Source organism: Phyllopteryx taeniolatus, chromosome 4 (assembly GCF_024500385.1).
Source record: "Phyllopteryx taeniolatus isolate TA_2022b chromosome 4, UOR_Ptae_1.2, whole genome shotgun sequence".
Classification (NCBI taxonomy): domain Eukaryota; kingdom Metazoa; phylum Chordata; class Actinopteri; order Syngnathiformes; family Syngnathidae; genus Phyllopteryx; species Phyllopteryx taeniolatus.
Window position 1 is genome coordinate 7378975 of NC_084505.1, and position 16333 is coordinate 7395307.

Below are 16333 nucleotides of genomic sequence, written 5' to 3' on the forward strand. Positions count from 1 at the left end.
AACAGCACAAGAATGGAACACTGCATATTCAATATATTTATTTCCAAAGGCTTTATCTACATTGTTCTTTGGCATTGCACAACTTTTTATATTTTGGTGTACTTACTATTTTTACAAACGTGTCCACAAAGCAAGTCATTTGTTTAATAAATTCATGTTCTTCTACCCTTTTTAACCTTCTCTCTTTGTTCACATCCACTCGGTCTTTACCTCTTTCTTAAGGTAAGATAACCTTTGCATCCGTGAGCCGTGGTTAAAGGCCAAAGCTGTAACGGCACGGAGCAAGCCTGGAGCACCCGACCCTCAGACGCACTCTCCAGGAAACCCCGAGGGCAAAGCGAGGAACGCGAAGCCTTGTTTCACACCTCTGAAGGGCAAAGAAAGTGATGGGAGGACAAAGAAACTGGAACACTTGAAGGGATGAATGGTTGGAGCAGCTCGGAAATCACTGACGACAACGAGGAGTTTGTCAAAGTTGAACTCTCACGCAGACCTGCAGTAACTTTGAAGGTTTTGTGCGACTTTCACCTTTAATTTATCACACCACAACAGCGCTGGTCAGCTGTGTGAATCCCATCATGTGCACTACTTCCTTGAAGTTAAAAAGAAAAAGAGAAAACATGATTCCCTTTAGTTTCTTGTGTTGTTCTTGCCACTGTGAGAATGAGAACAATGTGCACCGTCTCAGGGTGTGTGGCAGCCTGTTGTTTGATTTCTATGACTTTGTTTGTTCAGAGCGAAAGTAGCTGCTGGTTGATCTGGCAGCCCCGTTCACCTCAGAGATGTCACCCCAGGCTGTCTCCAGAAGAAAACAGGTGGGAAGGCATTGGTGAGGCAAGGAGCCTGTGTATTATTTTCCAGCATGAAGGAGAAGAATGCCACATCCAATACACAATGTTGATGGCATTAATGCTGAAGACAGCAGCAAAGACAACCAACCAAAACGAGTGGATTTAACACGTAGAATGTGATGCCAGGCTGTTCCCCCCCCCCCATTTTGTCGCTGTATCGGCCTTCCTTTTCCTGTTTTGCTTAATGACACCACTTTTAAGTTGTTTCACTTCAGTTTTATGACAACAGTCTTGAAATGTCAAAAAGAGAAACCCAAATTAAAAGAAATGCATCTGCCGGAACTCATGTGGGCTTCCTTGCTATCATCGATTTGCAGCATGAAGTTACCATACCCACAAATAAAACAGACTCAAGTAGTTCAAACTGCAGTAAAAGTTGGGTTGTTTTTATCACTCTGCTGTTAATGCTTTTGTTTAATCATAAAATATGAACTTTCTGTGAGAAGCCTTGAATAAAATGAAAGAAGCTGAGAAGGCTTTAAAGACAAAGCAGGAATAACAAGACAAGGGAGCCATGAAAAAGTCATTTGTTGTGAGTGAGAGAGAGAGAGAGAGAGAGAGAGATATTACCCAGCTTGATATAACCTTTCAATGTATATACTGTATACACGCATTGGACACAAGATTAGGTACACCTACACAATCTATAGTCCAAGAGCTGTATCACAAATTTTGCCTTTACAAGCATAATAGTGCTCAGTTTTAATTGACAGTCTCCGAGAGGTTTTGATTTGTTGTTATTCAGCGGTATAAGGTACAACAACCCTGTACGAGTCAAAGTACACTCTTTTGGTAGGTGTCCCTAATGAAATGGCTGTTGAGTGTATATAATCAAGAACATTACATTAAAAAAAAACACCAAAAAAAATACTGTTGATTAGAAAGGCATAAAAGCCTATAGAATAAAGGAAATATTAATTGCCAGGCTTAAAATGCATATATAATTATAAAGTATTCAATTACCGGTCTATTATATACAGCAAGGCGGCATGGTGGCCGACTGGTTAGACCGTCAGCCTCACAGTTCTGAGGTGCGGGGTTCAATCCCCGTCCCCACCTGTGTGGAGTTTGCATGTTCTCCCCGTGCCTGCGTGGGTTTTCTCCGGGCACTCCGGTTTCCTCCCACATCCCAAAAACATGCATTAATTGGAGACTCTAAATTGCCCATAGGTGTGACTGTGAGTGCGAATGGTTGTTTGTTTCTATGTGCCCTGCGATTGGCTGGCAACCAGTTCAGGGTGTACCCCCGCCTCCTGCCCGATGATGGGATAGGCTCCTTCACGCCCGCGACCCAAGTGAGGAGAAGCGGCTCAGAAAATGGATGGATGGATGGATTATATACAGCAATAAAAGTTTGAAGAATGACACTTCTAAAAATGAGATTGATATTGTTGTACCAAACCAAATGATGAGCACATTTCTCGTAGTGTGACTAATGATATTACTTCCAAAAATAAATAAATACATATCTATACATAATATTTGGTTGGTGGTTGGTGCAGATATCATTGCAGAAGTACCTTCTTGGTCTCGGAATTTTTCATTCCATGACCAGTACCAGTGCATTTTGTTTGTTCAATGGGTATGTTCTGGCTCTACGTGTAACAAGAAAGCATAACAATTTAAAAAAGGTTTGTGATCCCAGATCATTATTATTATTTACATTTTGATGAAATGTTTTACACACTGAAGCAAGGGTTGCCAACATGGAGCCCGCGGCCGTGCAGGTAACCCCGAAGGACCAAATGAAGAGCCTGCAGGCCTCTTCTAAAATAGCTCACCTGTGATACGACATTGTATATCCCAGGAACGTTGTAGAAGTGCTCATTTGAAAATGAACACACTTGAAGAGGTTTATAGAAAAAAAATGTAATGTATTTTATCTGTTTCCTAATAATAGCAAAATTGTTATTTCAGAAGTGTGTAACAAACTGACAGCTCTTTGCATTAATCAGTATCCAAGATGTAGGAGTTTCCAAATAGGTTGGTGATTCTCTGTGGACAACCACACGGGGGCGCGCTTGTGCTAGACTGAGCATGACTGTCACACCAGAGAAGTAATTTTCTAGGAGGAGTAAAGACATTAGCACAGTATTCCACATTTGAGGAGACACAGTAACTACAAGAGTAACTACACGGAGCAACTGTCACCTTGTCGTTGTCACACTCACTCCCATTTTTAAACGTGTCACCATGTTTGCCTGTTCAAATAAATAGTGACAAGTCTTAAAAAGGCAGCTATTTCTGTAGACATGGTGCCAAATACTGTAACACTGACACTGATAGAGAGAGAGAGAGAGAGAGAGAGAGAGAGAGAGGAGAACTTTTCTGTGTGTGTGTGTTTGCGTGAGACCAAGCTCACACGACTCTTCAGATGGGTACATGCTAGAGGTACAACAATTAATCGATGAATCGTCAACAAATCCATCCATCCATGCATCCATTTTCCTCCATGAAAACAGACTGAAGGTGTCGACTCAAAATAAGACACATCCTTTTATTTTAGAAAACTGATTAACATTTTGCATGTTTACTGACATGTTACGCACCAAACCAGTAACTGAATTCCGAATCAATTTATGGAAAAATTAGATTGATAATGTATTACGAGATTGATCGTTATATGCAGTCACAGTATGAATAACCTGTAACTGACATGTAGTTGAACCTGAATTGCCTCAAGAGTACATTGCAAACGAGTAGCCCTTCGCATTAATCAGTACCCATAAAGTACAGTAGCTCTCAATTTCAAAAAGACTCCCTCTCATATGATTTTGCTTAAATGTTCTTTATTTGGTTTTGTTTAATCATTAAACAATATCAAATAAACAACAACAATTAGTTAATAAACATTCATCGAAAAAATATATTTTGAAATAAACTAAATCACAATAACTTAATCCAATTATTTGATTAATCGATGGAATAATCGATATTCAACCGTGACAGCCAGAGTACACGCATACTGATTTTTAACGTTTTAACTGATTTATAAAAGCTGAAAGACCCCACACATGACGGGGAAAAAAATCGTCATGTTTAAGGTTTACAATTGTTGTCCCCAATTGTTTTCGTAGCAGACAGCGAGTAAAAATCACACATCACAGGATAATCTTACATCCTATAATCAGGCCTCTGCATACTTTGATCGGGATTGGGAATTTGGGTCAATTTCAGCTTGAGTATTGGTATGTGTGTACCACACATCAGGTATTAAAAATGGGTATAGCGTATATAGGGACCGAACCCTGCCGCAAATACTGAAATTATATATATTTACAAATACGTACAATTAATTGACAGGTAATTTATAATTGCAAGTAAATGAACATTACAAGTAATTAACTCCCGCGAAAAATGTTTTTATAATTGCCAACAGATGCCACAAGATTGGCAAATTGCCATTTTTCTATGCAATGGCCTGACAAGATGAAGCTCTTCCCTTGACTCCTACTTTATTCTTTGGCACCAGCATGCCACCAGATGGTGCCAAAGCACTACTTTTATATTTTACAGGGCTTTGGCCTGAGAATAAAACAGCAAAAAGGTGATTTTTTTTTTTCTTTTCAAAAAGCGGATGATTGGTTCCCCAAAAACTTGCGAAGAGGTGATGTCGCTAATAGTGAATCTCGAATATGAGAGGATCACAAATTAAATTTTTTTGGGTAAAGTTTTTTTTTTTTCAATCTGTTTATTGATAATCAGTACAGTACATTGAAAACAGACAGATTCATCCATCAAAATAAAGAATCAGCGTTCAGAAGCGTCTGTCTTATTCAAGTGTATCAGATTTTCCCCCTGTCGTTAAAGTCTCCTAGCACAATAAATGATCACGAACAGGAAGTCAATATGTAAAAATCAATAGTAGAAATACTATTATGTGCTTTGATTCGTAATTACTTCTGGCCCTGCTAAGGAGAAACACTGATATAAGTTTTGATACCAGAGTGACAGAGTACGACCTGAAAAATGTGACCGCAAATTTAAAATGACAAAAGAATGAAGTGATGCGTTTTGGCTTTGTCAAGCAAGCGGGCACAAAACCGCAGACAATTGAGTGCAAATCTGGAAAGACAATAATGCAATCACATCACACATGCATGCTTTAGTAAAGGGTGGTCCCTTTAAACAACATTATGACTCACATGTACAAAATGTTGTTACAAAATACAGGACATTAAAAAATATTTTCATTACAATATTGCAGAGACATAAGTACGAAGGAACGTATTTAAATAAGTGCTTATGACAAAGACATGCTTTTGTGGAGCAAAAAGGCCGGTATTGTCTTTTTTTTTTGGTCATGTGACCCTCATTCAACTCAACTGACCAATCAGGTAAGTCAATGTGGCGACTTAGAGGTCACTTTTGTTTATCGGCTTCTATGTTTTCCCTCGTGATGTGTCATCACCTTGTGTATCCAGGAGGTGAAGGCGGACACTTTGGTGTAGACGCCGGGCGACTGCTGCGTCCGGCAGGCGTGACCCCACGACGTGACACCATAAACCACCCAGCCCCCTCCAGGACGCTCACACACGAGCGGCCCTCCGCTGTCGCCGCGGCAACTGTCCACACGCTTCTCTTGGTGCACGCTGCCGGCACACAGCATGCGGCTGGTGAAAGCTCCCTGAAAATACTGCTGGCATTGGCGGCGAGGGAGGAGGGAGAGCGGCGCCTGCTGGAGGGTCTTGGAATATGAGCGGCCTGCGGAGAAATTCAACAGTGGACTTCAGACGCTTTCTGATTATTTGTGTTACAATACACATTTAACCAACACTTTGTCAATTTGTTTATGTAATCATTTGTTGACATTTGTGCATCAAGTTGCACGTGACTTTGCTGCGTAAACATTGCAACAAAGTGAAGTAAAGGCTAAAAACATCCATCCATCTTCTACTAGGGTGTGATGGAGGCTATCCCAGCTGTCTTCGGGCACCCTTGATTGGACCAGCCAATCGCAGCACCAATAAACAAACATTCAAATTCACATTTACACCTATGGACAATTTTAGAGTCTTCAAATAAACATGGTTGGGGATTATGGGCAGAAACTGGAGAAAACCCACGCAAGCACGGACAGAACATCCAGACTCCACACAGGAAGGCCAGAGTCCAGATTCAAACCACAAACCTCAGAACTGTGAGGCGGATGTGCTACCCAATAGCCCACAAAATTAATTAAGCCTAAATTGAAGTACATGTGATAACTGCCATGACAGTATGAAAGAATCTTAGCAAGTTTCATTCACCATTAAAAAAATAATATTAATAATACATACTGCACCTACTGACCTGAATCCATAGGTTCCCTCAAAATCTGTGAAGGGGAATCATAGGAACATTCCAACAACTCGACCAACTTACCTGACTTGTAGCTCGAGTTACCTCACACATTTTACGCTAAAGTGAAGAAAATGTGTTGAACGTCAAAAATTAGACCTCTGAGCCTAGCTACTAAAGCATGTCAGAGCTGATATAAGTCAAAATCAATATTATTATTGCCATGACAACATGAAACAATGCTTGAAATGATAATGTCCATTCAAAAAAAAAGTACATAATGCACCTACTGACCTGGCTGTTATCTAACCATTAGTCGACTGGAAAAAAGACAAAAAAATACATAAATTTAATATAAAACATAAAATAGTCTGTTCAAGTTAACTATTGGAAATAACATTCTACCGACTGCGCCTAGTGACCTGACTTTTTAACCCCAGGTAGTGGACACAATTTACATGACAGTAAAGAAAATGTTGTATGTACGAAGTTAAAAACATGCCGAAAATGTGAGCTTGAAGCCCAGCTCCTAAAGCACGTCACCTCTTATACAGATATATTTCAAAATACAGGATTACTACCACGACACTAGAACGGTGGAATAGTAGTCAGTACATCTGTCTAACAGTCGAGAGGTTCTGTGTTTGAATCTCAGTTTAGGCATTCCTGTGTGAGATTTTCATGTTCTCCCTATTTTTCTCTGGGTACTCTGGATTCCTCAAAAACATGCCTGTTAGGTTATTTGAATACTCTAAATTGTCCATAGGTGTGAGTGTGAACGTTTTTTTTTTGTCCTTACGTCCCCTGCGATTGCTTGGTGACCAATCCAGCATGTACCCCGCCTCTCAACTAAAGTCAGGCCAGGATAGGCTCCAGCTCACCCACTGCATAATGAGGAAAATGTCATGGAAAATGAATGGATGGATGTCATGACAATATGAAAATAATTCTTCAAAGTTTAACAACCATGAACAAATACCATACATAGAGCACTTAACTTGACTTTTAAACCCAGCTACATCCAAAATAAGATGGATGACAATATATAGGATTCTTGATTTGACAGGAGGGGTGTTATTATGAAATAACAATTTTAAAAGCAATATTATACGTGATAATCCATGAAAGTTTTCTGTGGGAAATTTCCCTGGACTGAAACTAAACATGCACCAATTTGACCATTGAACCACAGCAAACTTGAAGTTGGACATCATTGAAAATTGATAAGGCTCTTTGCAGGAGTGTTCCCACTAGGTTAAATAAACAGAACAGTCAGCCACAGCAACAAAGGTTGTTACATAGCTCAGAGACTCTTTCCATGAGTTGGTTGTTACAATAATAAAGTCCTGGGCTACTACGTATGTGTCAATGTCTTTGTGTGAGCGATATAAAGGTGCGAAATCCAAGCACTTGTGCAAAGCAGACATCTTCTTGTTAAGTCAAAGGGTCGGCTCCCTTCAGTACATTAGACACTTTAAATAGTCAGTGTTGTCACAGCTCTTAAGCAAACTAATAAAACACTCCTTTACCCTCCCCCCTCTACACACATATAATTCAAGCAAACATGGATTTAATAAAACAAGACACTTGACCACTTAGTGGGCTGTTATTGTTTTTTGGGTTGTTTTTTTTTTGTGGGGGGTAAGCAACAACCAATGCCGTTCACATTTAAAGATGACTAACAGAAGACATGTACTATGACTTTCATATGGTGACAATAATACATGTTGACAGAGTTCACCACTGTTCAACAGTCTTCTTGCAATGTGATGGGTGTATATTTTCCCCGAGTAGTGTTCCAAATTTAGCTCCTCCCTGACATACAGTACATCTATCATTTCAACATATTTCCTTGAGGAAGGGAGTTTATCAGTGAATAGCAGGGGATAGGTTCTACAGAAAAAAATGTGAATAGGTCAATGTGTAAATAGCGAACCTCAAATCCATGGGGGGGTGAGGTATTGTAAACTTCTTTATATGTTCATGTACAGTAGGGGAGAGCGGGGATAGTTGTAACACAGGTCTGTTGGAACACTATTTGCAATTGCTACAATATGGTTAGAAAAAGTTTAAAAAAAAGTTAAGAGTCACCTGATTCACCCAAAACATGCTTAGTTTGGCCCTTAATCCACGTGTGAAAAAGCAGTGTAAAAAAGCAGACACAGCAACATTTGTGAGGGGAAACATAATTCTGAGGTAAGAAAGTTTTTTGGTTTTTTTTTCAAAAATATTACAATTGTCCCTGGTCTACCCTACATAGCGTTTTCTTTTGTGAAAGGTACATTCTAATTGCTATACTTTCAGGGATATCTGTTCAGGAACGAAGCAAGAAACCTATTGGTTTTGGATATCATCCACTTTTAAGGTGTGTGACGCAGCCCCACTATGAGACGCTTCACAGGGACAATACACTGTCATCTGCGACAGTTTCCAAGCTTGTTCTGCACTTCAGGGCCCCTCTACCTTCAACCCCCCCTTTCAACACACACACACACACAAAAGCTCACCTGTATCACCCCAGCCAGTGATGTGACAGTTGCTGGCTTGTTTGAGCGCTCTCTCCTTCCTCAGGGGCAGACAGGCGGGAAGGACGTGACGGCTGAATGACACACACTCTCCCGGTGTGTGACCCACAGCCCCCGGTGACAGCCGAACCAAGGCCAGGTCGTAATCGTTGCTGTGGGAGCGGTAACTTGGATGGATGACGATCTGATCGACACCATACTCCTCCTCATACTCCTCGGGGACGAGGGAGTGATAGTCACCCACTCTGACTTTGTACTGCTTGGTGCTGTTTCCGTACCTGTGCACAGATAGAGGGATAAGAAGCATGATAGTGCCAGCTGTTGCTAATATTTTGAAGATCTCTCATGAAGCTACTGGGAAATCATATCAACAAAGTACAGCATTAGAAAACGCTGTGATGCAGTGCAGTCCTTCAAAATTGAAAACAAAAAAATAAATAATAAATTATATATATATATATATTTATATTGTTGTTTTTTTTTTAACATACTGTTAAATTAAGAAAATGTAAAAACTGAGAGTGCAGTTGCTCTATCGAGTGGTGATGTAGCTAAATTACATTCCCATCAACATTCAACTCTGTGACAAAAGTCATTAACATGAAATTAATCACAATTTGAAATGCCGTTGTTGGCCAATGGCTAGGTGCGAAAGTGCTCTGAATAAGAATGTTACCAGTGTGTAATCAAGAGCAAGCACACATGCACCTCACATGCACACACGCACACCATCCATCCATCCATCCATCCATTTTCTTTACCGCTTATCCTCACTAGGGTCGCGGGTGTGCTGGATCCTATCCCAGCTATCTACGAGCGAGAGGCGAGGTACACCCTGAACTGGTCGCCAGCCAATCGCAGGGCACATATAAACAAACGACCATTCACACTCACATTCATACCTACGGGCAATTTAGAGTCTTCAATTAACCTACCGTGCGTTTTTGGGATATGGGAGGAAACCAGGGTACCCCTGAAAACCGCCGCAGGCACGGGGAGAACATGCAAACCCCACACAGGCAAGGGCAGATTTGAACCCGGATCCTCAGAACTGTGAGGCGGATGTGCTAACCAGTCGTCACTGTGCCGCCCGCCAGCACGCACAAATAATGTATAAGTTCATATTGAATTTTATTATACAGATTTACCTTATGAAGTAGATCTTGTACATCCTTCTTTTTATTCTCAATTCATCTAAATTTATTCATCTAAAGTTACCAATCATCTTCTTCAATGGAGCTTTGTTGAAGATGACCAACCTGCCAGTGACGCATGAACAAAAAAATCCCAGCAAAGGTTTAGCAAAATATAATCAGTAAATCTGTCATCCTGTCGGCTTGTGTTTATGATTCGATCTGAGTCACAAGGCCAGATGAGGAAGTGTTTCTATTCATTTGTTGACATGTTTGGGTGTTTCTGAAAATGTGTTTGACGGCAGAAAGAGGTGCTTATCTTGACGCCAACATAGGAAGAAAGTATCAGTGTAAAAAAAAGAGTGTAACAATCCATGCAGAATGGCCAGCCAGCTTAATACATTTAAAAACAAACACTTCCTCCATCTGTTAATGTGTTTGGTGTCAGGTGGACAGAAGACATTAAAATTCCAGTAATCATGATGTCCAAGTTACCTTTCCCGTTTTTAAAATGGTCTGGAGTTTTGTTACAGTTGGCAGGCTCTGAGCTGTACAGTCACAAAATATAAATAAAGATAACCTGATAGCTGTAAGGAGGCCAAATGATATTAGGCCGTCTTTTTAAAGCTACAGGAACCACCGATAGTGGTGTAATACATGACAGCTGTAAACTAACACTTAAAGTGTGCAAAGAAAAGGTGGGGAGAGGTAAGAATGCAACTCAGTATTCATTCTGCAGTGGGTGAATGTCATACGTCACGGGTTACATTGTAAAATTTCCAATCTTGGTCTGCAAAGTACTTTAATGAGTCAGACCCATTATTTGATTCATGAGAAAAGAAACGTGAGATTCTTAATGTCACCTTTCTTTGTTTGCTCACTGTTTATGAGTGTATATTTAACTTTTATTTAAAAAAGCCCTACTTATTCTATCTCTCTCTCTCTCTCTCTCTCTCTCTCTCTCTCTCTCTCTATCTCTCTCTCTCTCTCTCTCTCTCTCTCTATCTATCTATCTATCTATCTATCTATCGACACAACACCCCACTTAATCAACCAATTAACCAATCAGGGGTTAGGGTAGGATTTAAACATCTTTAATGATCTCTGAACATCAATTCATCGAACCAAGACATTTTGGACAGCTCTATGCTTCCAACGTCGTGGCAACAGTCAGGTCGTTGTAATGTGAGCTGGGTGGCGGCCGAAGGCGGGGACCGTGGCAGTCTGATTCTTGGCTACAGAAGCTAGCTCTAGGGATCTGGAATGTCACCTCTCTAGCAAGGAGAGCACCTGAAATGTTGTGCGAGCTCAAGAAATTCCGATTGGACATAGTCGGGCTCGCCTCGACTCACAGCTTGGGCTCCAGTACCAGTCTTCTCGAGAGTGGTTTGACTCTCTTCCACTCTGGAGTTACCCACGGTGAGAAGCACTGAGCAACTTGTCTGTGCCTCTGCACCTAACAGCAGCTCAGACTACCCACCCTTTTTGAAGTCCTTGGAGTGGGTGGTCGAGAGAGCCCCTGCTGGAGATTTCCTCGTTCTTCTGGGGGATTTCCACCCTCACATGGGCAATGACAGTGAAACCTGGAAGGGCGTGATTGGGAGGAACGGCCCCCCAACCAGAACCTTTGGGGTGTTCTGTTATTGGACTTCTGTGCTCATCATGGATTGTTCATAATGAACACCATGTTCAGACGTAAGAATGTCCACGTGCACTTGGCACCAGGACACCCTAGGCCGCGATTCGAAGATCAAATATCTGGTCGTGTCATCGGCCCTGCAACCGCTTGTTTTGGACACTCAGGTGCAGAGAGGGGCGGAGCGCTCAACTGATCCCCACCTGGTGGTAAGTTGGCTCCGATGGTTGGGAAGAAGCAGGTCCATTCTGGCAGACCCAAGCGTATTGTGAGGGTATGTTGGGAAGATCTGGCAGTGTCCTCTGTCAGGCGGACTTTCTGTACCACTTATCCTCGCCGCGGGCGTGCTGGAGCCTATCTCAGCTATCTTCAGGCGAGAGGCGGGGTACACCCTGAACTGGTCACCAGCCAATCACAGGGCACATATAAACAAACAACCATTCACACTCACATTCACAGCTACGGGTAATTTAGAGTCTTCAATCAACCTACCACAAATGTTTTTGGGATGTGGGAGGAAACTGGAGTACCCGGAAAAAATCCACGCAAGCACGGGGAGAACATGCAAACTACACACAGGTGGGGCTGGGATTTGAACCCCGGTCCTCAGAACAGTGAGGCAGATGTGCTAACCAGTCATCCACGTGCCGCCTTGAAAAGAAATGTAGTCATTAAAATATGTTTTTATAGGCTTCTGATTTTAAAACTCGTTATTCATCAATTTGTTGTGTATATGTAATTATATGTGGTGATAATTCCTTGATATGGGTTTGCATTCATAACAGCCCTCCAAGGGAACTCATAACTACAATGTGAAAATGTGTAACAAAAATAAGTTTGACACCCCTGCTGTAGATGATGTAATGGTGACACATCTTGACACTTCTTTCCATTGAGAATTGGTACATTGTACATTTTCAGAAAAATATTGTATATAGTTATTAATTGTTTATAATATCTTTTATAGACCAACTCCATGTTCTTCCATTTTCACATCTTGTAGTTGTAATGGCAAGGTGTCGCAATACTTAGGTTAACAGTGTATTTTGGTACTAGTCAGGGATGATTACTGTTCAAACATTACCTACTTTCAAAGGATTTTCCATTCACTATTTGTAGAAAGTGGAAGTGAAATAGATCCTTTCCAGAGGTTTTTAAGATTCATCACAGAATTTGCATTTCAAAAAGAATTCTGTCAGTAAAATGGAAGTGTTTGGATCTTTTTTTTTTTTTTCGCTTCTCAGTTTGTTCACCTACAGTATCAAAAAGAGCCTGGGAATGGTGCGTGAGAAGGTAAAGAAAAGCACAATGAATGATTTCTTACTCTCCTTAATGTGGAAAAATTGGGATTTATTGGTGTGGTGTCTGTAACGAGGTCAGGAAGATTAAGTATAAAACTAACCTCTTTATGTGTTCTTCTGTCACAACCCTCCACTTTTCCTTCCCACTGGCTTCTCTGCTAATTTCAATCATGAACCAGATGAAGTTCATGGATTACAGTTTACGGACGTACGTCTTTGTTACGGTGAGCATCAAAACTTCACCGTGGGACTTCCAAATATACGATTCACATTTGGACATTAATAAGTCCTGTGGTCAGTCGTACCGTATTGGAAGGGGTCTGTGTGTCAAACCAAAAACGGAAATTTATTATTGTGTATTCTCACTGAATAAACAGATTGAGGAAATTTCATGTTTAAGCCAAACTTCCACTAACCACAGTGTTTATGTGGAAAAACATAGATCTTATCATAGGCTGTATGCCAGGAAAGCTACAGAGCTTTCTGTTATAAACTCTGTAATATGCTTTTTTAAGATGCCACTTTATCTTACAACTGCAATGTGAGAAATCGCATGAACAAAACAAATCATTTATGATTGAAAACTTATAATTAAAACACAATTTGAACATAACATTCTTTGCTAGAGGACTCTGCATCTTTTTGCACAATTGTCAAAAAACAAAATGTACCGGCATTACCAGATAACTATTAACCCTTTACTGCTCAGTGACTGTTTTTTTTGTCAACGTCTTTCTGTCTCCAAAGTGTTCTATAAATTGTCTGTTGTCGTACTAGAGCTACCGGAGACAAATTCCTTGTGTGTTTTTGGACATACTTGGCAAATAAAGATGATTCTGATTCTGATTCATGCTTACATTTGCATGCACTCTTTCACAACTGGATCACTGTTCTGGATTATACATGTTAAGTGCATATTAGAGGCGGCACGATGAGCGACTGGTTAGAGCGTCAGCCTCACAGTTCTGAGGACCGGGGTTCAATCCCCGGCCCCGCCTGTGTGGAGTTTGCATGTTCTCCCCATGCCTGCGTGGGTTTTCTCCGGGCACACCGGTTTCCTCCCACATCCCAAAAACATGCATTAATTGGAGACTCTAAATTGCCCGTAGGTGTGAATGTGAGTGTGAATAGTTGTTTGTTTGTATGTGCCCTGCGATTGGCTGGCAACCAGTTCAGGGTGTACCCCGCCGCCTGCCCGATGATGGCTGGGATGGGCTCCAGCACGCCCGCGACCCTAATGAGGAGAAGCGGCTCAGAAAATGGATGGATACATATTACAATGGAAAAAACAACAACCACACCCTCTGTCCCTTATTGCCAAGTCTAGAAATATGCAGCGGCTGAAATAACTTTTTAATGTCACCATTTTTCTCACTAAATATACTTCCAAAGGTGCTATTGACCTGAAAATTTCACCAGATGTTGCAAACAACCCAAGTAATCCATACATACAAAGAAGGTTTAACAAATAAGATCAGAAATTAAGTTGTGTGTAAACATGTGAAATTATACTTGGAAAAAGTATTGAAGACATTAAGAAAGGGTGATCCAAAAACGCATGGAAAGCCAAGACAACACCTAAAATCTATCAATAATCAAACAGCAATCCAGCCCCTTGTCAGTGCAAATGAATATCAGATGGTTTTGTCCTAATTGATGGCCTACAAAAAGGACAGTGAAGTTCGGAGGTGGGTACATGATGGTGTGGGGCTGCTTTCACCAAATGGTACTGGTAAACTTCACATGATAGAAGGAAGGTTGAATGGGAAAATGTACCGAGACATTCTTGACAAAGATCTGCTGCCATCGACGAGGATAATGAAACTGATACGAGGGTGGACATTTCAGCAGGATAATGATCCAAAACATACAGCCAAGCAAACTCTGAACTGGTTTCAAAGAAACAAACAAATAAAGCTGCTAGAATGGCCTAGCCAGTCACCTGACTTGAATCCAGTCCAAAATCTATGGAAAGAACTGAACCTTCAAGATTATTTTTTATATATATATATATATATATATATATATATATATATATATATATATATATATATATATATATCTCCATCCATCCATCCATCCATTTTCCATACCGCATTATCCTCACAAGGGTCGCGGACGTGCCGGAGCCAAATCCCAGCCATCTTCGGGCGAGAGGCGGGGTACACCCAGAACTGGTCGCCACCCAATCGCAGGGCAGTTATAAACAAACCACCATTCGCGCACACATTCACACCTAAGGGCAAGTAAGAGTCTTCAATCAACCTACCATGCATGTTTTTGGGATGTGGGAGGAAACCGGAGTGCCCAGAGAAAACCCATGCAGGCACGGGGAGAACATGCAAACTCCACACATGCGGGACCAGGATTTGAACCCCGGTCCTCAGAACAGTGAGGCAGATGTGCTACCCAGTCTTCCAACGTGCCGAAAAACATATATATATATAAAACAAATGGTGTGGTCTCTGAAGTGCTTGCCCAACCATCAAGTGTGAATTGAAATAACTAATTATATCTGTTGTTTGCCCAATTTAAAAAATGTAATGGACACAGAACCTGCCCCCCCTGCCAAAAAAATTGAAACCAGTGTTACAAATAGATGTTAAATAAGCTGTATAATTATTTATCCTTTGTGAATTTTGACTTAAGAATGACAGAGACTTTATCAAGACACCTGAGAACTGTTTGAAAAAAATGCATTCCAGCCATCCATCCATTTCATATACTACTTATCCTGTTCAGGTCACAGGGAGCTGGAGCCTTTCTCAGCTGACATCGGGAAAAAGCCAAGCTACTTGGGTGTCAGTTAATCACAGGGCACATATAGAAACAGACAACCATTCACATTTGCACCCTGATTGAGTGGGAAAACTCAGGCGAGTGAACGACTCCACCGTTAGTGACTCCTAATATGTCTCCATTTACTATTAATTTACATCAATTAGATGTTTATATGCTCCAATATGCTTGTGCATGTGCAGAAATTAATAAATCTGTTGTATCCTCTTACTTCTTAAAGCAGTGTGCTGATGTGAGGACCCAGCAGGTATCAATCAGAGTGGCTCCACACACCAGTCGCCCGTCTCCTCGGGACCCCCGCAAACGTATCGCAGCCTGCCACGGCCAGCCATTCCTAAGGCACAAGTATAAGTGCACCAACGTACAAAAGTGACTACAAAGGCTAACGCAGAATTAAGAATTGTGTCAATTGTATGAAATCAGAATCAAAATCACAAACCTCTTTATTTGCCAAGTATGTTAAAAACACACAAGGAATTTGTCTCCGGTAGTTGGAGCTGCTCTAGTACGAAAATAGACAGCCGTTTTGACAAAAAATACTTTTGAGACATACTGTAAAAACATAAAAACACACTTCGGGGAGTCACTTAGCAATAAAAGGTTACCGGTAATGTGGTAAAGCTGATACAATTATAGTTGTGCAAATGATGCAAAGTCCTCTAGCAATTTAATGACAAAGCTGTTGGAATGTCTGCTTGATTGTTATCATTGATCGATAGCGCCGATCTGAGGGAAGCAGCTGGAAGAGGTGGTGATCAGGATATGGAGCTACAAGATTTTGGATGCTCTTGTCTTAGTTCTGGCAGCG

The 16333-nt window shown here is 41.0% G+C and overlaps 2 protein-coding genes across 4 annotated transcripts in view; one reads left to right on the top strand and one right to left on the bottom strand.

The window, feature by feature from the left end:
* Positions 1 to 1352, top strand: part of ndst3 (N-deacetylase/N-sulfotransferase (heparan glucosaminyl) 3) — a 62799-nt gene extending 61447 nt beyond the window's left edge. The window contains exon 15 of the mRNA XM_061772258.1: positions 223 to 1352. Within this exon, the coding sequence (XP_061628242.1) occupies positions 223 to 231 (9 nt within the window). The 3' untranslated portion in view covers positions 232 to 1352. The remainder of the gene's footprint in view (positions 1 to 222) is intronic.
* Positions 1353 to 4952: 3600 nt separating this feature from the next.
* Positions 4953 to 16333, bottom strand: part of prss12 (serine protease 12) — a 40325-nt gene continuing 28944 nt past the window's right edge. For 2 of the 3 annotated variants that reach the window (XM_061772261.1, XM_061772260.1), the window contains exons 12-14: positions 15737 to 15859; positions 8639 to 8934; positions 4953 to 5555 (exon numbers count right to left, since the gene is read on the bottom strand). In XM_061772261.1, the coding sequence (XP_061628245.1) occupies positions 5224 to 5555; positions 8639 to 8934; positions 15737 to 15859 (751 nt within the window). In that variant the 3' untranslated portion in view covers positions 4953 to 5223. The remainder of the gene's footprint in view (positions 5556 to 8638; positions 8935 to 15736; positions 15860 to 16333) is intronic. The other variant, XM_061772262.1, reaches the window with a different exon arrangement.